This window comes from Anabrus simplex, chromosome 12, assembly GCF_040414725.1.
Source record: "Anabrus simplex isolate iqAnaSimp1 chromosome 12, ASM4041472v1, whole genome shotgun sequence".
Taxonomy (NCBI): Eukaryota; Metazoa; Arthropoda; class Insecta; order Orthoptera; family Tettigoniidae; genus Anabrus; species Anabrus simplex.
In genome coordinates this window covers 97,443,449-97,468,633 of record NC_090276.1, presented here as the reverse complement: position 1 = coordinate 97,468,633, position 25,185 = coordinate 97,443,449, and the positions used below count along the sequence as shown (strand labels likewise).

The 25,185-nt window shown below is 39.3% G+C and overlaps 1 protein-coding gene across 1 annotated transcript in view; it reads right to left on the bottom strand.

Annotated features, from left to right (window-relative positions):
• Positions 1-25,185, bottom strand: part of Nup43 (Nucleoporin 43kD) — a 115,059-nt gene that overhangs the window by 25,547 nt on the left and 64,327 nt on the right. Inside the window, exons 5-6 of the mRNA XM_067156285.2 lie at positions 23,418-23,566; positions 12,008-12,146 (exon numbers count right to left, since the gene is read on the bottom strand). Of these exons, the coding sequence (XP_067012386.1) occupies positions 12,008-12,146; positions 23,418-23,566 (288 nt within the window). The remainder of the gene's footprint in view (positions 1-12,007; positions 12,147-23,417; positions 23,567-25,185) is intronic.

Genomic DNA, 25,185 nt, shown 5'->3' with positions numbered 1-25,185 from the left:
AAGACATAACCATTTATGTGGATGATATTTTGTTATCTGAAATAGACTTTGAGAATAACATTAAAAGGCTAAATACCTTATTGGAAAACTTGAGGAAATATAATTTTAAAATTAACTTAGGAGAAAGTCAGTTTTGCAAATCAAAACTTCTGTATTTGGGACATGAGGTTGATGGTAACGGAATACGTCCAATTCCTATAAAGATTCAAGCCATCGTAGATTTTCCAATGCCTTGTCGTATCAAGCAAGTACATCAATTTCTTAGATTGGTACGATTCTTTTCTTCACATTGTCCAAATTATACACAAACAATTGCACCATTACAATAATTATTGTTGTGCAAGAATAACCACTGGAAATGGACAGAGGAATGTCAGAAAGCTTTCCTTGTTACCAAGAAAATGATGGTGGATAATACAAGCTAAGCTATCCCAATTTTGCTACTTGCTTTACATCGCACCGACACAGATAGGTCTTATGGCAACGATGGGACAGGGAAGGGCTAGGAGTGGGAAGGAAGTGGCCGTGGCCTTAATTAAAGTACAGAAAATGGGAAACCACGGAAAACCATTTTCAGGGCTGCCGACAGTGGGGTTCGAACCTACTATCTCCCGAATACTGGATACTGGCCGCACTTAAGCGACTGCAGCTATCAAGCTCGGTATTCCAATTTTGATTGGAAATTTTTCATCCAAACTGATGCTTCAAAAATAGGTATCAGTGCAGTACTTTATCAAGAGGATCCTGATATCAAGACTAGGCATTATTAAGCACTCATGAGTAGGAAGCTTAAAACCCATGAAAGAAATTATACTACAACTGAGATTGAAGCTTTAGCAATAGTTCAAGCACTAGACTACTGGAAAAAATAATTTTGGGATTTGAGATCATAGTCAAGACTGATCATCAAGCTTTATCATTTATCATGACATCTACTCTTACCAGTGAACGCGTAATGAGATGGGCACAATTCATTCAACAGTTTCACATCAAAGTAGAACATTGCCCAGGAAGGGACAACATACTTGAAGACATTCTAAGCCGAAATCCACAAGACGACGATAGCAAACAGGTTAATCAGATAAGACTGATACCACATGATGAAGAGCTACTACGAAGATTACGATATTTACCTCAAGCTCAGAAGAGAGAACTGGAACTGCGTGATGATATTGGATTCTTGGAAGGGAGAATGACTCCACAAGATGCTAATGATAGTAATATGGAACGCATCTCAAAGCATTACCTGTTGTTGAATGGAATATTGTATAAATATGCTGATAGGAATCGTACTAAATTATGTGTCGCTACACCACGTAAATTTAGGATTGACATCAAATCATTGGGCATTCAGGAACAGACAAGACTTACGAATTAATATCAGAAAAATTTACTTGGAAAATGTTACGCCAAGATGTTGCTGAAACTATAAAGACTTGTGATATTTGTTAGAGAACAAAACCTAATAACTACGTGACTCATGAAATAATCAAACTCATCATACCATCTAAACATAAGGTGATTTTTGCTTTAGACTTGTATGGTCACTTGCCAAAAGCTCAAAGAGGAAATAGATATTTAGTAATAGTCATGGACATCTTTACTAAATACTGTATGTTGCTGCCAATTCAAAAGGCAAAGGCAAACAACATTTTGAAGAGAATGCGAGATAATGTGATCCCAACTATGGGACGGCCAGATTATCCCTTAACAGATCATGGATCTCAATTAAACAGTATTGAATTCAAGTCTACTATGGGAAGACTAGACATCAAACATATTATGAACTCCATCAGACACCCGGAAACAAATCCGGCCGAAAGATTAATGTCTGAAATTGCTAAGTATTGCACAATATTTTGTCCAAGACAGCATTGGAAATGGTTAAATGTTTTGCCAATAATAGAACATTGTATAAATTCTACTGTTCATGAATCAACAGGACAAATACCTAAGGTATTACATCTTAAAAAAAAAACCTATAAGACCTTGGGATGTAATTATCGGTATTCTTCCAGACGCAGATCCAACACATGAAGATCGAATTCAGAGGACAACGGACAAACTAAGACACCAAGCTGAGAAGAGATTCAGCATTATCGCAATAGGAACCATAGACCTTTTTCGAGAAGGAGAACTTGTATTATTGAAGAAACCCATTGTATCCAAACCTGAAAGATAGAGTCTATAGTAAGTTTGCTAGATCATATGTAGGACCATATAGAATATTGGAAGACTTGGAGAATGGATTGTATACATTAATTAATTTGAATGGAAGAGAACAAGGAATTTATCATGCTTCTAATCTCAAACTTTACTATCAGCAGAGAAGAGGAAACATCGTGGGAATGATTAAGAGTAAATTTTAATCATGTCTGATTAAAATTTATTCCGACAAAGGAGGCTATGTACCCGGAATGATTACAGGCACAAGTCCATCCAGATGTTTCCAAAGCGTATGCGTGCTATCTTCGCTATATGTTCTTTGGCCCACATGATGGTATTCGGAAGTAGTACATTTTTCCATCCAACATATTTGACCAACATGAAGGAAATAAATACGGCCATCACGAAGAAGAACTCTGTTCTCTTTATTGCGTGAAACATAGTCTTTACAACACACAGATTCTGTACGTTGTCAGAACGTCGAGAAGAACTTCGTTCTCTTTTCTGTGTGGAATATCGTTTTTACAACACAAAGAGTTTGTACGGCGAAGCATTTGTGAATTGTTAATCATTTGACAATGAGCAGTTAAATATATCAATATCCACTTTGTTTAGAGATCTTGACATTCGTTCAATTGGCCCATTGAATGCGTAGTTAGTTCTATGCCAATTTGCAGACAATGTATTCTTGAACCTTGTGCGTCTGTCTGGTACATGTACGTTAATTTTTGCAAGGAGTTGTGGACAATTCACCAAGGAATGAGCAATTTAAAAATGAAGAGTGTATCCAATAATTCACGGCTATGCAGATTTAAGGACTGTTGTAGGGATGTATAATCAACATTATCATATAAGAATCCTACTCTAAATGAATATAAACGAAGAAATTTATGTTGTACTGAATCTCATCTATGGACAGAGGTCTGATGAGAAGGGTTCCAAACAGGTGTACAGTATTCTAGTATAGGGCATACCATAGACACATACAGCAATCGATAGGTAGCTAAGTTTGAAAATTCTCTAGAATATCTAGTAATGCAACCCAATCTTTGAAATGCTTTCTTACAAATATTTTCAATATGTTCATTAAACGATAGGTTATAACAATAAAACACCAAGGTCATTAACTTGTGAAACAGGAGTTAGAATGATGTTATTATTAAATTTGTACAGAAATGATATTTTCTTCTTGTTTTAAAAAAACAATATTATTTTACATTTCTCATGATTAAGTTTCAACCCATTTTGAATACAGTACTTTTCCAGATGATGTAAATAAAATCTCTAATGCTGGGTGGTGTCTATCAAGGGGGACAATGCTTTCATTACTAGATTTTACTTCAATGGAAATGGAGTTACTGAAAACCAAATCAAGAAAGTGATTCAGAAAATTTGGGATAGCATTAAACTGATTTAAACAGAGATAAGAAAAAGTGTCTATAACTAAACTGGACTGCATAGTGTGGTTACCTACTGACATAAGGCCAGAAGATGTTTCTTCATTTACTATCCAATTAAGATGTGGTAGATTGTAGTCGCCAACAATGAGCAATAACTGGTTGTCAAGATTTGACATAATTTTTTCAACAGCACTGCAATGTTCGAAATATTTTTGGACAGGAGACTTGGGTGGAATGTATACAGCACCAATGATTAATTTTGTGGTGTTAAAAGTCAGGGACACAAACAACTGTTCAACTGTGTTAATGCACGATATCAGAGTAGGTTTAAACCTCTTGTTTATACAGATCATTACCCCCCCCCCCACATGGGATGCCTTCGTACTCGTTAAAGAAGACCTATCACATATAAAAATTGAATACGTTTCGAGTCCGAGTTCCACATCACTAATTTCATCATTTAAGTTTGTTTCGGTTAATACCATGAAGTCATAGTCAGCTAAACATTCAGCTGGTTTGCTTCGAAGTCCATTTACATTTTGATAGTGTGGTGCTTTCTTAGTATAATGTATCTGATCTCTGTGAAATGATTCCCTATCTACATTTTGTATTGTATTCCTGATATAAGTTATACTTTCTAAATCATTTTCTGTATCACTTAAGTTTTTGCCATTAGGATTAGCATCCCCCCTCATTTTCTTAATTAGTTTCCCGAGAGCATTCTACTAGATATTCTATTGAGAAGTTTACCAAACTTAGAGGTTCCTTTTCTGTTAAGGTGTAGCCCATCTTTTCTAAAATCACTACCTCTAAGCCAACTATTACCATTGACAAAAAGGACATCTCCATTTCGGCATAACCAGTCAAGAGTGGAGTTTACAGCATCTTGCTTACAATGAAACTTTCACCTCATCAACGCAGTAATTAAAACTGAGAGAACTTTTCCTATTTGTGAAACTCACAACCTGACTTTTAACCCCGTTTATCATCACACCATTGTCTACTGTCCATCTTACAACATTATCGAGGTCATTTTGGAGTTGCTCACAATCTTGTTATTCTCTACAGAGTAATAAATAAGTTACATCATCTGCAAACAATGCTCAGTAACAGAAGTTAGTTAATTTGTGATGTTTTATGAGCTAAATTTAGTACACCAAAAATGAATCTATTGGCTGAAATTCAGAATAATGAATTTGAATCATACCATACGTAATTTTATGTCATACCAAAGCCATAACTCAGCAGAATTACTAGTAAGAGAATGTTTCAAGTACATTCAAACGGCAGTGTGAGTAAATCTTACCAGGTACCTTAACATAGTGTCCATAGAAATATTCTCTCAAGTTTCCCTGACCTACTAAGAAAAATTTCCCTGACTCATGAAAACTGGGTGACAACTTAATTCACTGAACAGCATTTTTACAAGGAACAAAAAAGGGAATTTCAGCCTTGACCATTCCCATAGCTGACCTAATTCTCTCTCCACTTCCTTTTTTTCCAATTATTTATGGAAAAACGATTACGTTGATGGCACTTTATATATAAACAAATTGTTTAAAGGTAACATATAGGCCTAACATATACCTTTATCTTATTATTTCCAAGGAACAAAGCACAACTAATTAATAGAGTGCTTCAAATATGAAAATAAAATTATACCACAGCAATGTAATACTACCGTATTTCACGGCATAATCGTCGCCACCGCGTAATCGTCGCATCCTTTATTTTCAATACAAAAATCGGACTTTAAACCTTTAATTACATAATTGTTGCACGTCCAAATTTTGTTCACTAATCTGGTTAAAAGGTAAATGGAACTGCAACGTAAGTTGCACATGAATGCGCAATTTAAATACGTGTATGGTTTATGGGCAATTTGGCAACACAGTTACGTTTGCGACATGTTGCACAACGTATAAATAAATAATACCGGTATATGTACGACGCATGGCTTACCGATAGACAATCGGCAGTTTGACAACGTGGTCGCGAGACAGTGTACTATTTATTCACCACCTACATATTATGCTTCCGGTAGGCTATCGGCAGTTTGAAACGTGGTCGCGAGACAGTGTACTATTTATTCACCACCTACATATTATGGGTTCCCATTTGAAATACGTAAGGCTGTAAGTTATCGCTTATCGGCAACGTCGCCAGGAAATACCGGCTAGGTAGGTTGAATGGACCTCGAACCAGCCCTCAGATACAGGTAAAATTCCCTGACCCGGCCGTGAATTGAACCCGAGGCCTCCGTGTAAGAGGCAAGCATGCTACCCCTACACCATGGGGCCGGCTCCTGTGTTATTGCGCACGAAGTGAAATCCAAGACGATAACGCAGATTTCCACGGAATTATTCAGCCGAATTATTTACGATGTCTCAGTTGTCATCGCTACACTCTTATCTTACTACTATGTCATAAGTGTCCGGGCATGGGATGAAAACTTTTATCCAAGCAGTCAAGATAATTATTATCCAATGCTATTAAAGTTTTATTTTATAAACTCGTCAGTAATGTAATGTAAAATCATCAATAACTGGGAAGAAATATTAACCTAATTACCGTATGTTTAAAAGAAATTGAAAAAAATGAATGTTTGTTACTGACGTCTCGGAATACAGTCAACTATACAGTAGATCTACACCGCGCTAGCTAGAGCTCCGGTTTGCGAGCTTTGCGCAAGCGCAGTAGTGTGTCGCAACCAACGAGCTAAACTGATAAATTGTTGCATGCTTCCTTGCTGCCTAACAGTATTGGCTGCTCTGGAATGGACAGATCACAGATGCATTTATTTGTTTCAGATTTACATGATTACTGTAGACATGTGTGCGTGAGAATTTAAGTTTTTAATTTGTGTTTTGGGTGTTTGCAGAAATAATTTGTTTTAATAGTGAACAATTACGGAAAGTCATTTATATCGCAAAACATTAACGTGTGAAGCATTTATAAGCGATTATGGGTAAATATAGAAACTATTCTGCGGGCTTCAAGCTAAGCGTAATTGCCTTCGCTGAACAGCACGGGAACAGAGCTGCAGAAAGAAAATTTTCTGTGAGTGAAAAGTTGGTGCGTGACTGGCGGAAAGTAAAAAACAAGCTAAAAAGCACAAACCCTTCTAGACGCGCGTTTAGAGGTCCTAAAACAGGGAAGTTTCCTATAATTGACGAAGAAGTGTTTAGGTACGTCAGTGAAATACGTAACAATGGCTGCAGTGTATCATATGAAATGTTACAAATTAAGGGACAGGAGGGAGCGCGCAAACACAACATACCAGTAACTCAGTTTAAGGCGGCTCGTGGGTGGATTAAGGGGTTCATGCGACGACACAATCTGTCAGTGCGAAGGAGAACAACACTAAGCCAAAAGTTGCCTGCTGATTACACGGACAAGATTGTAAATTTTCACCGATTTGTCATACGTTTGCGCAAGGAAACTTCGTACTTGCTTTCTCAAATCGGTAATGCCGATCAGACTCCAATCTTTTTTGATATGCCTCGCAACAGCACTATTGCGCTAAAAGGATCACGGAGTGTATTAATGAAAACCAGTGGTAGTGAGAAGTTGCGATGCACGGCAATGCTAACCATTACAGCTGACGGAAGAAAGTTGCCGCCTTACATCATTTTCAAGAGGAAAACGATGCCTAAGAATATACAGTTTCCCCGTGGAATTCATGTACGAGTGCAACCAAAGGGTTGGATGGACATAGAACTCATGCTGGACTGGGTTAAAACTGTGTGGAATAGAAGACCTGGTGCACTACTAAATCAACCAGCTCTGCTTGTTTTAGATAGTTTCCGAGGTCACCTCATGAACGAAGTGAAGCAAATTCTCACTACAAATAAGACACGACAGATTCCTGGTGGCCTAACATCTGCTTTGCAGCCACTAGACGTATGTGTTAATAAACCCTTTAAAGACCACTTACGTCGATTTTACAACGAGTGGATGATGAGCGGCGATCAGCAATTGACGCCCGCCGGAAATATCAGGCATCCACCCTTGGACTTGTTATGCTCGTGGGTGAAGAAGAGTTGGGATCTTATACCACCTGAACTAGTCTCCAAGAGCTTCAAAAGGACTGGGATTTCGAATGCACTAGACGGTTCCGAAGGTGACGCAGTGTGGCAGGGAGACGAAGAATCTGATACTGGTATTAACAGAGGCGAGGATGGCGCATCAGATAGCGAAACCTGCGATAGCGACACCGAAGATTTGGAATAAATTGCATACCGGTAAGTCCGCATTTCACAACAAAGCGATAATTTTTTGCAAGTGTAATATTTTAACTTTAATACTCAAATTAATGACAAATTAACTTAATACGTTCATTTTTATTTTCAGGTTGGAAAAACGTTCGCTGAATTGTTGCGAAAAATTATGAATTTTGTTTTAGACTATTTTAATTATTTTGATGTAGTATTACGTGCATCTTAAATTTGTATCAAATACAATTTAGTTATAAATACATTTTTTGAGTAATACAAATACTGGTATTAAATATTCATCGTATAATGGTCGCACCCTACAATTTTTTTCGAAAATTTTGGTATAAAAAGTGCGAAGATTATGCCGTGAAATACGGTATTTCATGTGGATTTAAAGCGATCTTGACATCAAAAGCAATTAACCTGTGTTTCTAATGTAGGCAAATATACTGAACTCCAATTATTCTAGGTCTATATTCAAAACGGTTTTCAAATTTGAAGACAAATCAGTCAAAGGCACCATAGGTTTCTGACTTTGAAGTCTTATGAGGAAAGGTTCAACATCTGACAAAATACTTCTAAAAGCACTTAATTTTGCTGCAAGTAGTGGATTCTTCACAGCTACTCTAAGGTATTGAAGGTTTTCATTTTTTTTCAGTGTATTCTTTCACAAATTTGTCAATGTGATCATGTATTTTAAGAGCTTGATCAACACAGCATCCATTTTCCAACCATCTTATTGTAGTGAACTTGTAAGGAAATGCGGTGCTTGTTGCTATGTCTGTATATTTAGCACGTCGAGCAGGGCTATCTTTAAAAAGACTGTACAGAGACCTGAAAAAATGAAAAAAGTCCCAGTCAATTTTGGAGATCCCAGTTTTCATGGCTCCATTCACTGTATGCAAAGTGGATATGCCATGATGAAGAGATTTGGCCTCGGGGTTTAGTACCTGCAGATGATTTTCTAGTTTTTTTAATAAAAAAAGAGATTAACATTTGGCCCATCCACTGAGACTTGCAAAATATTTGCTAAAGGTAAGGTGAGTACATGTATAAACCCATCTAATAAGTGATACGCAGTTGCCCTGCCTAAAAGTAAACTATTCCAATACCTTGTTGCAACTTTTTGAAGATATATATTCCTAAACCTTACACACAAGTCCATCTGTCCTCTTTGGACAAAATTGTTTTAATGATTCATCAAAACAAACAGTGTAGCCAGAGCGGTGTTTAAGTCATTTTGCATACATTCTTTAAGATATGGGCTAATCCATTATTTATAACATTTTACTGTCTAGGAAGATTGTTTTGAATGCTGCAGAGGTTTCATCACAAGAGTTGAGAGACATGTGATATCATCTTTATTCACACTGAAGGTCTTTAAACTCGTTTGACTTGTTCCTTACACTGCTAATTCCTTTGTAATTGTGGATGTAGAGCTAACTCTTGGCTCCGTATTGTGATAGTACATATATCACACCCTTGCACTGTATGTAGAAGTGAGAGATATTATTGTCAGTATTTGATTTATTATTATTATTAGTAGTTCATTTGTATATTTTGTCATTAATCTTTGTAAGCTGGAAGGTATCCTATAGGTAGTATGAGTAATTTGTTTTGCACGAGTGGGAAAACATTGCTTTAATAACTCTCGCAATTTGGATGAGTCATGTGGCTACCCCAGTGTTTGTTGTGATGTACTTGTGTCGGGAAGTTCTATGAGTCATGTATATATCCCAGCCTAATGAGATGAGCTTGTTGTTGTATTAGGGAAGTTCGATGACTCATGTAATAAACCCCAGAGTTTGTTTATCTCTTGGGAGCAAGGAGAAGTTCAGGGCATGGTCTTGACAAGAGGTTCACTCATGATTGGCTGGCAAGCACCAATCCAGACGTATCATCTGAGAGGAGGGGGATGTTGATGTCTATAAAGGTTGATCATACGGCGGCAACCAGTGACATTGTAAAGGAACAACTACAACCAGTGACACTGTATAAGAGAACCACAACTGACACACTGTACGGGAAGGAAGTGGTGCTGATACACGATACTGGAGTGACACGGCTGCAATGGACTGGACTTCAAACGTTCATGGAACGTAGTCTTGTTATGTTCATGGAAAGTGGCTGATCAACAAATTGCGGAGGGCGTACACATTAAGTATTGTAGCACTTGTGGTGGCCTGGCATTATATGTTGGTGAAAGCTATCTCAGACTTTCCATAATTTATGTTCAGGGTCGACAAGCGTGTTACATGTATATATCTTTACAACAAGTGTTAAAGTCTGTGAACACAGTATTACGAGGTACAGTATCTGTGTGATGTTAGAAGTGCTGATTATGAGAATTGGCAAGCAGTATTGATACAGAGACAGTGAAGGGTATTTATCTACATGTATGTACATTGTTCATCGGACTATCTACAAATAGTGGTTTAGTTCTCACTTTTGTTTTCCCACTGTTTTCATTGTTATTGTTGTAAATATGGAGTCTTCCAGCAATCTTTTGTGTGTGTATTATATGTATAATTTTGTGTGTTGATGAGGTGCTCATGCACGGATTTTGTTAAAAATATAGTTAGCTATTTTAGAATCAGTGGAGTTATTGATGAACCTAGGTGCAGTTCCTACCTATTTAGTCTTTTCAGGAGGTTAGGTAAGGCCTGCAGCAGATGTACCAGTACGCAGCATTATGTACACGCCCTGCGATATAAAGTTTATCATGTTCTATCAAAATTCGAGGGATCCATTCTGGTGAACTCTGGCGCCCATACTACGGACATTTCGATTAAATATTTTATTAATTTATTTCAAGTATTTTATGAAGTTTTTGAGCAATATTTTTTTATTTACATATTTTATTCATGCTTTTATTTATTAGTATTCATCAAAGAGTTACAGTATCTTCAAGTGGAGATGGAGTAGATGTATTCTTTGCAAAGAAAGAAATTGTTGGCTGGGAAGACTTAGCTTTCATGTATTTTGTATGAGTAGGTCCTTTAGCATGAGAAGTGACTGCTTGTTTACCCATATTACTAAGTATGAATGATTTAAAACACACTTCACAATATGCTGAAGTTGGATCATTTACTAATATGTCCAAACAAGCACTCAGTTCATGAAACATTTTACTCTCTAAGCAAAGTTTATTAAAAGTACAGTGTTTGTTACCCATTGTCATGAGTTTCAAGAAAGCATCCTAGAACTGAAATAAAAAATAACATAAAAATGGTTGAAAGAAATGACAAAATGGCACAACAAAAATTGTAGAATTGTTGCAAACTTCTTGTGGAAAAATGCCTGAAAAAGAAATGCTACAATAGCCTGGGTTACAGCAGACAATATCCCCTCAAATCTATCATTGGGGAAGATTTCCCTGACTTTCCAGAATGCTCTTCAGTCTGTTGAACACACACTATTAAACAAAGAATGATATCCTATTGTACTTCCTTCCTAACAAAGTAAGGAATCAGTTCTTGTTCCACTCTCCACTTCAAGAAAATGATCATACAGCTGTGATTGCCTAGTTTAGTGATTTCAAAACAACACAAGCTACAACTCCAGAACATGGACAAATATTTCAACACATGGTGACTAAAATCCAATTTCAACAAATTTGAGGTTAGCTGCTTCCACTTGGACAACAGGTGACCAACATACCTGAAATAGAATTTGGAGGTTACCAACTAAAATACAACACTCACTCAAAATATCTGGATGTGGAAATGGACCCCATCTTCGACTTCTAAAAAACGTCTTTGTAAAAAGCAGCATGGGAGAACAACCTTCACAAACTCAGAGGTACAGGCTGAGCCGCTCCCATAGTTTACCCAGTTATGGAAAACTGCAGTCCTGATTAGTGGACACTTTGCAACAAAACAATGAGGACTATCAAATCTGCACCACTAAAATAGCTGCCAGTCCTCCCCATGTTCGAAGAAAAGCAGCTCTGCAGACCAAATTGCTGATACCACCACGACTGCAACTGTTGGAATCCAGAGAAGCAAGCTCGTAAAATCTCATTTCAATGTAGATCAGGTTTGGCATGAAGGATAGGCTGCTTCAAATCTGGACAAGCTAGGAATAACCTCTGATCCCTACAACCACACAGTAAGTTTTGGCTTTATAAGTGGTGGCCTATGACTGTCTAGCATGTAACCAAAGAATGTCCACAATACCACCGAAGAAAGTAGGTTTTGATGTTCAACAGTGACAGAAACTCACCTGATCCCGAGTGAGCGCTAAGCAAGGTGACGGGATAGTTATTATGCCGTAGATCCCAAACTGTCAACGATCCGTTCTCTCCTCCGACCAACAGCATGTGGCGCTGCGTAGGGTGATGTGTCACGCACATCGCACCAATCTGAAACACATGGTAAGTCACATTTCCACTAGAACACTGGCCTGCTTTGTATCAAGAAGCTGAAAACAATGTATGGAAGAAAATAGGAGATCAGACCCGATATTGGTTTACATGTGCAGCAGTCTTCCCCCACTTCCTTTGTAAATGTCATGTAGCAGGGTGCAATTGGTGAGGATATTTTGAAGAAAGCACGACTCACATGTTATTCCTAACGACATCACATACTTGTAATGCAGTGACTGTGAACCCACAAGAGGATCGTCCTCTTCTTGATGATACTTATTAAAGTAAAGAACACCGAACACAATTCTGACAAAGCAATCAAGTGAGGTGCAGACTAGCTTAGGTAAAGACAAAATTACAAAGTTCACGGTCCTGTGCAGGCAATAACACTTTATGAGAAGAAATCAAAGAGTATTATGACTACAATAATTCTTAATTTGAAAGAAGATTTTCAAAACTACTTTGAACAGTTTGTTTCATTACAAGAATATCAACATAATAATGAATAAAATGGAATAGCCTTGGAAAGCTTTGTAAGTTTTTCCAAAATGTGGGCGTTTTTATTTATACTTTATAAGAATTCCATGGTTCATGTTTGTGGGTTACTGTAGTCACGTCCTAGTTCGTGAACCATTGGCAACGGTTGAGTGGCCTAGTAAGTGGTCCTGAGAGTTGGGATACAAGTTGCTATGGAATGGGAGTGGGTATCTCGGACATATTCTGAGTCATGGACCTCCGTGTGTTCAGGTGGCTAGGACTATACAATTCACTGGTGGTCCATAACCCCTTAGACAGGAGATCCTCACTTGGACTAGGTGCAAGTAGGGTAGCATCCTGCTTCATGAATTTACAGAGCTCAGAACACTTTAAGCAGGCCACGGACCTATGGGAGTAACAGAGTCCCACTCCCATTTCACAGGCGAGGGACTTCTTGGACACAATTAGGCGAACAAAATGGAATTCGATGGCGAGCTATCAATATTAATGGGGCTTATGGAAGAAAGAAGGTAGAACTGGCTCAGTCAGCAACGAGGATGCATCTGGATGTGCTAGGAGTAAGTGATATTCGGGTAAGGGGAGATAATGATGAAGAGATAGGAGATTATAAAGTGTACTTGACGGGTGTTAGAAAGGGAAGGGCAGAGTCTGGGGTAGGGCTCTTTATCAGGAATACCATTGCACGCAACATAGTTTCTGTTAGGGACGTAAATGAGCGAATGATGTGGGTAGATTTGTCAGTGGGATGAATTAGGACAAGAATTGTGTCCGTGTATTCACCATGTGAGGGTGCAGATGAGGATGAAGTTGACAAGTTTTATGAATCATTGAGTGACATCGTGGTCAGGGTCAACAGCAGGGATAGAATAGTGCTAATGGGCGATTTCAATGCGAGAGTTGGGAATAGAACTGAAGGATACGAAAGGGTGATTGGTAAATGTGGGGAAGATATGGAAGCTAATGGGAATGGGAAGCATTTGCTGGACTTCTGTGCTAGTATGGGTTTAGCTGTTACGAATACATTCTTCAAGCATAAGGCTATTCACTGCTACACATAGGAGGCTAGGGGTACCAGATCCATAATAGACTATATCTGAACAGACTTTGAATTCAGGAAATCTTTTAGGAATGTACGAGTTTTTCGGGGATTTTTCGATGATACAGACCACTATCTGATCTGTAGTGAACTAAGTATCTCTAGGCCTAGGGTAGAGAAAGTGAAACCTGTCTGCAAACGAATAAGGGTAGAAAATCTCCAGAACGAGGAAATTAGCCAGAAGTACATGGATATGATTAGTGAGAAGTTTTGAACAGTAGACAGTAAGCAGGTTCAGGATATAGAAAGTGAATGGGTGGCATACAGGGATGCTGTAGTAGAAACAGCAAGGGAATGCCTAGGAACAACTGTGTGTAAAGATGGGAAAAGGCGAACATCTTGGTGGAATGATGAAGTGAGCTTGTAAACGTAAAAAGAAGGTTTATCAGAAATGGCTCCAAACAAGGGCCGAGGCAGACAGGGATTGGTACGTAGATGAAAGAAACAGAGCGAAACAAATAGTTGTTGAATCCAAAAAGAAGTCGTGGGTAGATTTTGGTAATAACTTGGAAAGGCTAGGTCAAGCAGCAGGGAAACCTTTCTGGACAGTAATAAAGAATCTTAGGAAGGGAGGGAAAAAGGAAATGAACAGTGTTTTGAGTTATTCAGGTGAACTCATAATAGATCCCAGGGAATCACTGGAGAGGTGGAGGGAATATTTTGAACATCTTCTCAATGTAAAAGGAAATCATCATGGTGGTGTTGCAAACAGCCAAGCTCATGAGGAGGAAAATGATGTTGGTGAAATTATGCTTGAGGAAGTGGAAAGGATAGTAAATAAACTCCATTGTCATAAGGCAGCAGGAATAGATGAAATTAGACCTGAAATGGTGAAGTATAGTGGGAAGGCAGGGATGAAATGGCTTCATAGAGTAGTAAAATTAGCATGAAGTGTAGGTACGGTACCTTCAGATTGGACAAAAGCAGTAATTGCACCTATCTATAAGCAAGGGAACAGGAAGGATTGCAACAACTATCGAGGTATCTCATTGATTAGTATACCAGGCAAAGTATTCACTGGCATCTTGGAAGGGAGGGTGCGATCAGTCGGTGAGAGGAAGTTGGATGAAAACCAGTGTGGTTTCAGACCACAGAGGGGCTGTCAGGATCAGATTTTCAGTATGCGCCATGTAATTAAAAAATGCTACGAGAGGAATAAGCAGTTGTGTTTATGTTTCGTAGATCTAGAGAAAGCATATGACAGGGTACCGAGGGAAAAGATGTTCGCCATACCGGGGGACTATGGAATTAAAGGTAGATTATTAAAATCAATCAAAGGTATTTATGTTGACAATTGGGCTTCAGTGAGAATTGATGGTAGAATGAGTTCTTGGTTCAGGGTACTTACAGGAGTTAGACAAGGCTGTAATCTTTCACCTTTGCTGTTCATAGTTTACATGGATCATCTGTTGAAAGGTATAAAATGGCAGGGAGGGATTCAGTTAGGTGGAAATGTAGTAAGCAGTTTGGCCTATGCTGACGACTTGGTCTTAATGGCAGACTGTGCCGAAAGCCTGCAGTCTAATATCTTGGAACTTGAAAATAGCTGCAATGAGTATGGTATGAAAATTAGCCTCTCGAAGACTAAACTGATGTCAGTAGGTAAGAAATTCAACAGAATCGAATGTCAGATTGGTGATACAAAGCTAGAACAGGTCGATAATTTCAAGTATTTAGGTTGTGTGTTTTCCCAGGATGGTAATATAGTAAGTGAGATTGAATGAAGGTGTAGTAAAGCTAATGCAGTGAGCTCGCAGTTGCGATCAGCAGTATTCTGTAAGAAGGAAGTCAGCTCCCAGACGAAACTATCTTTACATGGTCTGTTTTCAGACCAACTTTGCTTTACGGGAGCGAAAGCTGGGTGGACTCAGGATATCTTATTCATAAGTTAGAAGTAACAGACATGAAAGTAGCAAGAATGATTGCTGGTACAAACAGGTGGGAAGAATGGCAGGAGGGAACTCGGAATGAGAAGATAAAGGCTAATTTAGGAATGAACTCGATGGATGAACCTGTACGCATAAACCGGCTTCGGTGGTGGGGTCATGTGAGGCGAATGGAGAATAATGGACTCTGTTATGGAAGGTAAGAGAAGTAGAAGGAGACCAAGACGACGATGGTTAGACTCGGTTTCTAACGATTTAAAGATAAGAGGTATAGAACTAAATGAGGCCACAACACTAGTTGCAAATCGAGGATTGTGGCGACGTTTAGTAAATTCTCAGAGGCTTGCTGACTAACGCTGAAAGGCATAACAGTCTATAATGATAATGTATGTATGTATGTATGTATGTTAGGAATGTACGAGTTTTTTGCGGATTTTTCGATGATACAGACCCCTATCTGATCTGTAGAGAACTAAGTGTCTCTAGGCCTAGGGTAGAGAAAGTGAAACCTGTCTGCTAACGAATAAGGGTAGAAAATCTCCAGGACGAGGAAATTAGACAGAAGTACATGGATATGATTAGTGAGAACTTTCGAACAGTGGACAGTAAGCAGACTCAGGATATAGAAAGTGAATGGGTGGCATACAAGGATGCTGTAGTAGAAACAGCAAGGGAATGCCTAGGAACAACTGTGTGTAAAGATGGGAAAAAGCAAACATCTTGGTGGAATGATGAATTGAGAGCAGCCTGTATCGCAAAGAGAAGGCTTATCAGAAATGGCTCCAAACAAGGGCCGAGGCAGACAGGGATTTGTACGTAGATGAAAGAAACAGAGCGAAACAAATAGTTGTTGAATCCAAAAAGAAGTCATGGGAAGATTTTGGTAACAACCTGGAAAGGCTAGTCAAGCAGCAGGGAAACCTTTCTGGACAGTAATAAAGAATCTTAGGAAGGGAGGGAAAAAGGAAATAAACAGGTGAACTCATAATAGATCCCAGGGAATCACTGGAGAGGTGGAGGGAATATTTTGAACATCTTCTCAATGTAAAAGGAAATCATCATGGTGGTGTTGCAAACAGCCAAGCTCATAGGGAGGAGGAAAATGATGTTGGTGAAATTATGCTTGAGGAAGTGGAAAGGATGATAAATAAACTCCATTGTCATAAGGCAGCAGGAATAGATGAAATTAGACCTGGAATGGTGAAGTATAGTGGGGAGGCAGGGATGAAATGGCTTCATAGAGTAGTAAAATTAGCGTGGAGTGTTGGTAAGGTACCTTCAGATTGGACAAAAGCAGTAATTGCACCTATCTATAAGCAAGGGAACAGGAATGATTGCAACAACTATCGAGGTATCTCACTGATTAGTATACCAGGCAAAGTATTCACTGGCATCTTGGAAGGGAGGGTGCAATCAGTCGTTGAGAGGAAGTTGAATGAAAACCAGTGTGGTTTCAGACCACAGAGGGGCTGTCAGGATCAGATTTTCAGTATGCGCCATGTAACTGAAAAATGCTACGAGAGGAATAGGCAGTTGTGTTTACGTTTTGTAGATCTAGAGAAAGCATATGACAGGGTACCAAGGGAAAAAATGTTTGCCATACTGGGGGACTATGGAATTAAAGGTAGATTATTAAAATCAATTAAAGGCATTTATGTTGACAATTGGGCTTCAGTGAGAATTGATGGTAGAATGAGTTCTTGGTTCAGGGTACTTACAGGGGTTAGACAAAGCTGTAATCTTTCACCTTTGCTGTTCGTAGTTTACATGGATCATCTGCTAAAAGGTATAAAATGGCAGGGAGGGATTCAGTTAGGTGGAAATGTAGTAAGCAGTTTGGCCTATGCTGACGACTTGGTTTTAATGGCAGACTGTGCCGAAAGCCTGCAGTCTAATATCTTGGAACTTGAAAATTTGTGAAATGAGTATGGTATGAAAATTAGCCTCTCGAAGACTAAATTGATGTCAGTAGGTAAGAAATTCAACAGAATTGAATGTCAGATTGGTGATACAAAGCTAGAACAGGTCGATAATTTCAAGTATTTAGGTTGTGTGTTCTCCTAGGATAGTAATAACAACAATAATATTTCTCCTAGGATAGTAGTAGTAATAATAATAATAATAATAATAATAATAATAATCGTATGGCCTCAACTACCGTGTGCAGACATTTCTATTTGACGCCATCTGGCTGTCTGCTCATCAATTTCGACGTTCCGTTTTACTCTAGGTCCGTTAGATGGCAGACAGAGTAAACCGGATCTCTCTTGGGCGTCTATGGCTGAAATTTAATTAATTTTGTCGGGTAAATACCAAATGTATCACCAGAATCTTATACATGCCGACATCGTATGACATGGAGTGTCGAATGGACTTTTTTCCGCCCTTCAAAAATCCGACTACCTCTGCCGTGTTTGAACCCGCTATCTTGGGATCCGGGTGCCGACACTCTACCACGGAGGCAGGATGGTAATATAGTAAGTGAGGTTGAATCAAGGTGTAGTAAAGCTAACGCAGTAAGTTTGCAGTTGCAATCAGCAGTATTCTGTAAGAAGGAAGTCAGCTCCCAGATGAAACTATCTATACATCGGTCTGTTTTCAGACCAACTAGGCTTTACGGGAGCGAAAGCTGTGTGGACGCAGGATATCTTATTCATAAGTTAGAAGTAACAGACATGAAAGTAGCAAGAATGATTGCTGCTACAAACAGGTGGGAACAATGGCAAGAGGGTACTTGAAATGAGGAGATAAAGGCTAATTTAGGAATGAATTCGATGGATGAAGCTGTACGCATAAACCATCTTCGGTGGTGGGGTCATGTGAGGCGAATGGAGGAGGATAGGTTACCTAGGAGAATAATGGACTGTGCCATGGAGGATAGGAGAAGTAGAGGGAGACCAAGACGACGATGGTTAGACTCGGTTTCTAACGATTTAAAGATAAGAGGTATAGAACTAAATGAGGCTACAATACTAGTTGCAAATCGAGGATTGTGGCGACGTTTAGTAAATTCCCAGAGGCCTGCAGACTGAACGCTGAAAGGCATAACAGTCTATAACAGGGCTGGCCATAATGAGGCTCGCGAGCTGCATGCGGCTCTTGACACCAACCTTAGAGTAAAATTAAACGCATTTATTAATGGAATCTAACAACAGCTTGCGGCCAGTGGCAGTCAGTAGCAGCGATGTGCGGCTTGACGTTATTAACGTTGTAGGACAGTGGTGAGAGATGGGAGGTGAATATAGTTCCGGGGTCTTCCGTTAGATAGTGCTGTGAGAGGGAGAGTCTGTCAGTGGGTCAGTGTCGTGAGGTGAAGCCAGTCGCATTCACGTATAAGCCAGTAGCGAGTGCCGATACTTTTCTGTGTGCAGTTGTTGAGTGCTGTTTCTGTACAGCTGTGGCCTGGTGTCTGGACTGTTGCGACGCCGTCTAAGAAGCGTAAAAATGAAGAGGAGAATCAAGCTTTTAATACCGACTGCGAGAAGAATTCGCTTTTGTAGAAAGAAACTGTAAGCCAATGTGTCTTTTGTGTCAAATAACTTTGTCACAGTGACGACGAGCAGAACGTTTAATTAACAAACACATCCCCTTAAACACAGCCAGGTCATTGCCACCAGTGAACTCGCTATGTACACAAATAGATGTAGCCTTCCTTAGGAAATCCCTGACAGATCACACACACCTCTCCCCTTTCCACCGCCTGCAGCTCAATTACCGCTCTGTTAAAAGAGGCCAAGGAGTTACTCTTGTCCCTCCCTTCGCTAGAACAACCTCATATTTAAATGGGTTTTACTCAAGGGCTGCTCGTACGTGGAACCTTATACCATCTGAGGTAAAGCTACTTCCTCTTCCTCACTTCCTCCGCGAAGTAAAGAAAATGTATATGTAAATATAAACCTACATGTGATGTATATAACTTGTATAAATAAGAATTGCAAGAAGGATGGGTGCAAGTACAGGTGTATGTGGTCGAATGTGTATGCGTGCGTGGGTGTGAGTGGTTGTGAATGAGTGTGTATACAGGGGTCTGAGTGAGAGTATAAATGGCTGGGTGTTCTTACTCTAATATTTTCAGGATAAATCAAGATAATTATTATTCTAAGGGTACAGTGTTTGTAGTGTAAATATGTAAATTTAACATTGTCTACATAAGTTTGTATGTAAATATTCACTAGAGTTTATGTACACATGTGGAGATGGAGGCACTTCCATGTATGTGGGGCTTGCCCTTTCTCCATCTACCACCCCTAAATTGTACATGTACAATTTAAGGAAAATAAATAATAATAATAATAATAATAATAATAATAATAATAATAATAACCACAGCAGTTTCAACAAAGATTTTCCTGTTGGATCTCAGTCAAGGAAAACCAAACTGAAATCACTAAAGGAAAAACTTCATGGTCAGAGTAGGGTTATGTCAACTTTTACCAAGGAAGCAGATTTGACAACAGAATCTGGCTTCATCTTAGCTTTTAATATTGCAAAAGCAAAAAAAGGTCTTACACAGATATGGAGTTTATTAAAAAGAACATGGCACAAGTTATTTCTGTTTTGGAACCCAAAAATAACAAACTGCAGAAACTGATCATCGAAATACCCGCTGCTAGACACACAATAGAGAGAGACATATTTGTGAGGTATGGGTCAAGGGACTTTAGGTGGTGGAAGAACTTTTAGACCTGGTTAGTTTGAAGGATACTACTCATGGTTGTGACATTAAAGAAGCCCTGGATGATGTTTTATAGAAAAATTCAGTGCCTATCGGTAATATTGTCAGCATTGATACCAATGGTGCACCATCTATAGCTGGCACGAAACAAGGGCTTATTGGGCTTTTAAATGCTGACACATCAGTTCCTGATTTTCTACCTGTACATTGTATTGTTCACAGAGAACATTTAGCAGCAAAATGTTTTCAGTACCCACATATTATGCAGGTAGTTCTAAATATTGTGAACTGTATTCGCTCATGTGCCAAAACACGCCAACAGTTCAAATTTTTATAGAAGATATGAACAATGATGAGCTTCCTGATGATGTATATTGGTACTGCTTAGTAAGATGGCTATCAGTAGGCAATGTTCTTGGCAGATTTTTTGAATTACCTGATCCAATCAAACAGCTTGTATGTATGTTCAGTCTTCAGCCCTAAGGCTGGCTGGATCCTCAACAGCTCCGCCATCGGCTGTCATAGGTGGCCTAGGCATTACTGAAGAGGCGTACTAGGGAAATGAGGAGTGAGGTAGTTTCCCGTTGCTTTCCTCACCGAGCCAGCAGTTGCTATTACATATCAGTCTGCCAAGCCCACTCAAATGCTTGCACCAACCGACCATATGAGCAACATTTTCACCCATTCATAGTAGGGACTGACGGCAGAAGGAATAGCATTACTAGCATCGCTCATACCTTAGTCACTTTCATATTGTCAAAGCCAAGGATAAGACAGAGACAGATCAATGAAAGTAACAAAATTACTCTAGCCCATACCAGCTTATGTAAGAAAAAATTAAAACCATTCCCTGAACTTAATGACCCCCAGTGGTTGTTAGATTTGGCTTTTGTTTTTTACAGATGTGGTACAGCATTTAAAAACGCTACACACATCTTTACAAGGAAGAGAAAAACTTACTTCTGATTTGGCCTAGACTGTATTTAGCTGTCACAGCAAGTTAAAGCTTTTTGGGAACGACCTTCAGACTAAAACATTTTCTCACTTCAAATGTTTGAAGAAAATTACTGAAAGCCTTCGTGACGTTCAGGTGGAAACTGAAGATTACATGAGTAAAATGTCTGGCCTTGGTGAAGAAATCAATGGCAGTTTTAATGATTTGAGATCACTTAAACCTTCATTTTCATTCCTGGAAAATCCTTTTCTGTTGATGTTGTGGGCGATGGCAGTCCTGTTTCATCACCAATAACAAAGGATACAGCAGCTGTAGAGTTAGAGCTACTATAACTGCAAGAGGACGAAGTACTAAAAGGACTCAAATGAAGTGGCGTTTCTACCATAGAATTCTGGAAGAATGTTCCAGAAGAAAAATACCCATTAACAAAAGAGTATGTCAAAAACTTATTTCAATCTTTGGGACTACTTATGTGTGTGAATCACTCTACACAACGCTTAAATTCATTAAATCTAAATATCGATCTGAACTAACTGATGAACAATTAAGTGAACTTGTGCGAACTGCGCTTACCAATTATCAGCCAGATTTTAAAAAACTAACAGCAAAAATGAACACTTGAAAAACATTTCTCAGAAGTAAAATCTCATTCCTTGATGTGTACCTGAACAATTATAATGTGTGTAGTGTAGAAAAAAAAAGTTCCTTCATTGTTATAAAATGAAAAACCTATCTTCATTTTATGAACCATTTTCTAAACATGCTCCCAATTTTGTCTCCTAAATTTGCGGCTCCCATAATCAAGGTTAGTGGCCACCCCTGGTCTATAATGATAATGTATGTATGTATGTATGTTATAATAATTCCTGCTGCTGGGAGGAACCTGACCCCTACAGAATGTGCCCTGCACTTATTCAGGGTTCGCCTCTGTACCACACAGGACCCACAAGTCTTGGGATCTTCATAATTCTGGGAATTGAGGGCCCAAGCTCAGGGTGGACAAGATGGACTTTGGTATAGCGTAGGTGGCGCATTACTTGGGACTGATGAGACTAAAAAGTGATGATCTGGAGCAGGTGTGTGTAGCCGATGTTAGGAGCAGCCTATTTTTCATCCGATATCAGGCTGGAGCGACAGGCCAATTAGTTAAACTGTCACCGACGACCACAACAGCTAAACACCGACTGCACATATGGATGAGTGAATGGATAATGAGCGACCCACTTGCCCACAGCTCACGCTCAGCAGCTAAAATCAATACCAACTCAGCACAATCGAAACGCAAGTAATCGAGCGATTATCTCAGGTCCGAAACAATAAGAGCAAAAGCAAACCTGGTCATTGGAATTCTGGGGGACCAAAACATCATATAAATTTCCAAAACTCCTTAAACGCAGAATTCGTTGGCACACTCGACATACAGACACTGACCAAAACAGCAAAACTCAAGATTCTGATGATTTTTTTTTTTTTTTTTTTTTTTTTTGCTAGTTGCTTTACGTCGCACCGACACAGATAGGTCTTATGGCGACCATGGGACAGGAAAGGCCTAGGAGTGGGAAGGAAGCGGCCGTGGCCTTAATTAAGGTACAGCCCCAGCATTTGCCTGGTGTGAAAATGGGAAACCACGGTAAACTATTTTCAGGGCTGCCGACAGTGGGGTTCGAACCTACTATCTCCCGAATACTGGATACTGGCCGCACTTAAGCGACTGCAGCTATCGAGCTCGGTGAAGATTCTGATGTACACCTGCAACAGATACTTGCAGTCCAGGACACATGATTTTGGAATTGTGATCAGTCTGTCGCACCTACAAGGGCAAGCCTGTAATTTACATGTGTTGGGAACCGCATATGAATTACACCTTCAAATTAAGCCGAGCACGGGCATGGGGAAGGGCGTCACTGTCGCCACTGGTGAGGGAGCCCAAGCATTTGAACTGCCCAGCTTTGAATTTGGATGGTTCCATCTGTCTGCGGTCCACACTTCCATGTACACCGTTTTGTTGATGTTTAATACAAACCATGTTTCACAAGCCTGGTTTCCTATGTTTGTGTTTGTTCCGAAAGGCTCCAATGATATTCTTAAGCCACTGATGCAGTCTTATCCAAGTTCCTATCTTACAATAACTGATTGCATATGCCAAGAAATATTATACCTGATCACCAGAGAGCATGAATGTGGTAGAGGGCTTATCCGACGGGCTCTTCAGGTCCCACACCTTCATTTGGCCTCGAAAGTTGCCCGTCAACACCTGGTTGTGCTTGAGGAAGCACACACAGCGCAGAGAACAACTGTCAGCCTCATCTGAAACATCGACAGCAATTACACATTTGTCAGCTGTATTAGCATACAGGGTCTCTCTCATAAACCCAGACCAAAGTTCGTATTCTGCGCTACAGCCACCGTGCTTTAAGCGTACTTCTGATCGACAAGACCTTTTATTTAAATTGAGAATCTTCCTACTCTAAGTGGAACTCAGGACATTATAGATCCCATCTTGAGTAAAATAATGAAGTGTCATTCTAATTGTGACTGTGAAGAGAAACTCTATATGTGGTTCGACCTTTGTGCAACATTTCATGTATGAGAAGACTTTGTATTTATTTGAGAATCTTACGGTTCTAAGTCGAACTCAATACTTTCAAAGTTCTAACTTGAGTGAAAAGAATTCTGTTGTGTTAAGTGTCGTACTAATCATGACTTAAGATTTTGAAAATGTGATTATTTGAAGTTTTCTCCAGATACTTTTAGGGGCATTGTAAGTCCCATATTAAGAGTGTTTATATGTGCATTGATATAATGATAGGTATATTTACGATTGCCTGTTCTCATATTTGGCTGAAGTTCCAAGTAAATGTTATTCACTTTAATGTTAGTATTGATAAGGTGGATTTTTAATTTTACTTATCTATGACTTATTAGGTGACCGTTCAAGATTCACAACAGTCATCTAGCTTTTCCTCTGTTAACACTGTTTGTGTGCGTGAATCTTTTTTATTGAGCACTGAGCCAGTGGTTTGAAATTTATTTACAATTACGTGAATCTATACTCAACTTCACCAGGAAATTCTTGAATAAATACATCACGTCCGCGCTGAGCCGACTCGTACTTAAAATAACTTTTACATACTAAAATACGGTGTTGCAATGATAACTGCCTCGCCGTGTTAACAGCTGAGAATCTGCTAGGTCGAACACGTGCACGCTCCTTGCGCGTGCCTCCTGTACAGCTGCTTAGGTCTGGGAGAGTAAAAACGTTGCTGGACAGTCTGGGCTTATAAAAGAGACCCTGTATTATGGTATTACTGGTAGTATACCATAAGCCACCATCTTTTCAAATTTCCAGCAAATTAAAAAATATTAGGATTGGTACTTTAATAGTGGCTTCTATTTTGTTACAACCGATAAAAACAAGATACTTCTGTGAAACTTCTACAGTCCCTAGTCACTAGTTTTGAGCAGAACCCACTGCCAGTGATGCGTAAGCTGAGTACGTACACCTCTTGCAGCATCTTTTCTCAGGACTGTGCGAAGGGAGCAGTATACCACCCGAAGAATGTCTGGAGCAGTTCAGAAGCAGATTCGTCAGCTTCAGAATCAAATCACAATCACAGGGGCTGTGAAATCCAGTGTGTACTCAGCCACCAGTTGTGACACAAACACCTGAGCACTGTCCTGAAAAATCATGGTGGGAATCTGCAGAAAGTGTCAACGCTACTTTCGCAACCCTGGTTGCTGGTTATGATCCAGAAGTGAAGCGGCATCTCTCCTCAAGGTACGACAGAGATCAGCAATACGTCAACTGCAATCTATACGTAAGAGAAGTTTGTTTTGCACTTTAACTCGCACTTATGAACAGATTCTAAAACGGCTAAAATATTAGTTTTCCTAGCAAGAGGCTTGCTGCATCCCAACCATTCTGC